General features: G+C 57.5%; 1 protein-coding gene across 1 annotated transcript in view; it reads right to left on the bottom strand.

Annotated features, from left to right (window-relative positions):
• AGO2 (argonaute RISC catalytic component 2) overlaps positions 1–2,184 on the bottom strand; it is a 57,199-nt gene that overhangs the window by 1,620 nt on the left and 53,395 nt on the right. The window contains exon 17 of the mRNA XM_027773309.1: positions 2–46. Within this exon, the coding sequence (XP_027629110.1) occupies positions 2–46 (45 nt within the window). The remainder of the gene's footprint in view (position 1; positions 47–2,184) is intronic.

Here is a 2,184-nt window from a genome sequence, read left to right as displayed (position 1 = left end):
GATTGTCATCCCACAGCACGTGATAGTGGGAAGGCCTGCTTGTCCCCTAAAAGCAAAGGAGAGGCACAGAGATTTGGACTCGTTGTAAGATCTTAAAAAGAAAATGCTGCAGAAGGTGAACGACAGCTATTTACGTCACATGGTCATTATGAACGCGTCAGGACCACGCACATTACACACGCCCAGGTCTGGAAAAAGTGGGTTGTGCACACAGGAATGGCAACCCAAACCAAGACAGAAAGCACTATTTCGAGGGCCATCCGAGGACTGTGCCACTAGAGCAGGTCTGCAGCTCCGGGGGCAGGTCTCCAGGGAAAGCTGTATCCAGGACGACATTCCTGAGGTGGGCGTGTGGGCGCCAGCGCTATTCATGCACCTTGTGTGCTTTGCAACTGGAAATCTTTTCAATGAAAGATTTCACTGAAATCCCCCGGGGCCTTCACGCAGTTGACGCTGCAGAGGTAGCCCTAGGAAGGTCACTCTGTCGCCTGTCCTGTGCACCCAGGTCCTGCTGCCTGCTCACTGCCCGGCCCCGTGCAGGGACCCCACAGCAAGCAGGTGGCAGGTGCTCTCGTCCCCAGATGAGCCACCGCCAGCTCTCTGGCAGCCCTCTCCTGGCATCTAACGGGCAGCTGTCACAGAGCATGAACAGGAAGGTTCCGTCCGTGTGGCTTTGCCACGGACACTGCAGACGCCGGGGCTGCCACGGCACTGCCGGAAAAGCTCCTGGGGAAGCTCCCCCAGCAGCTCCTGGAAGAAAGCACCAGAGAAGAGTTTACTCAGGGACGAGCCCAAGAGGTCCTAGAGGGTGGGAGCAGGGCATGCCTTAAAGTAGACAGACGTCTTTGCCCCATCGCTGCAGGGCATGCGAAAGCTCCAAACTAGGCCTTACAGACAGAAGGAACCTGAGGTCAGCCCAAGGAGGCCAGGAGCGGCTTTGCGCCTCTGCCTCCCTATAACCCCCATGAAGAATGAGCACAGAACGCCAGGCTGCGGCCTTCAGCAGAGAGAAGAGAGAGCTGGGTCAGCTTGTCCCTGCTCTTATGTGTCTGTCCTTTCTCAACCCACAGCACTTCCCCTCTGAGTACCTCGGGAAGGGGCAGGGCCAGGGGGGGGGCCATAAGCAGGAGGGCCAGGGGAGAGGGCCACACAGGAGCCAGGGTGATTGCTCTGTGCCCTCTGCAGAGAGGCCCGCTGGCCCCTCGGCACAATTGAGCTCCCCTACCCAGAAAGGGATTCCAGTCCTTTAAATAACCTTCAAGATGGAAAAGCATGCTCAGCTCATGGGCAATGCCTGACGGACATGGGCACCAGCTCCCTCCTCTAACCCTGGGTGGTATCAATGCGTAGAATTTTCAACATTTTCAGCAGAAAACCGAAAGTACACGGTTCATAGAAAATTGTTCAAGTTTTACTTGCACCCCTCTGGGAAGGAAAGTTCGAAAGCACAGAGGTCAAGCACAGCCAACTCTCAGGAGCAGAGGAGGCCGTGCTCCCGTGGGGGGGCCTGAGTCGCTGGGCGGCTCACCACGGAGGTCGGCGTCCTCACCCTCGAGGGGCCCTCCGCACCGCCCAGCACCCAGCTGAAGCCTGGCCTAGCGCACACGGCATCCACACTTCCTCCCTCCCTCCCAGCAATGACCCAGTTTGCGAGAGCAGGAGCCAGTGGGGTGGGCCCATGGGTGCAGCCCAGCCGTCAGGGCACAGCCTCACCTGGATGCCAGCGTGACTGCACAGGTAGAAGTCAAACTCGGTCGGGTGAGTGATCTTCGTGTCCACGGTCGTGCCTGCCGGAATGTTTCCACTTTTCCCAACCTTTGGCAACACAGGACTCTCATTAGACCCGGCCGGGGACAGCAGAGCTAAGTAAGTGGGCAAGGAAGGCCCCGCCCACCCCTCCCAGGCCACCCAGTCTGAAGTTTTTAAACCGGTGAAAGCACCCGCTCACATAAACACTGTAGCCAGCACTGACAACGGAAATGAGTGACTATCCTGTTGGGTCACTGGGGAAGGCCTGACACCTTCTTTTGCATAGAAAAAATACGTGTGACCTGCAGATGGCATGGTGGTTGCGGCTCTAGGCTTGCCCACGTGGCTGACAACAGCTGGAGTCCCAGACCTGGCACCTTGCTCTCTCACTCCCACCTCCCCCGTGTCTCTCTCTGGTCAAATTAAACTAATGAA

Source organism: Tupaia chinensis, unplaced genomic scaffold, assembly GCF_000334495.1.
Source record: "Tupaia chinensis unplaced genomic scaffold, TupChi_1.0 Scaffold000335_1, whole genome shotgun sequence".
NCBI lineage: Eukaryota > Metazoa > Chordata > Mammalia > Scandentia > Tupaiidae > Tupaia > Tupaia belangeri.
Note: the sequence above shows the minus strand (reverse complement) of the source record. Positions and strands in the feature narration are given on the sequence as shown.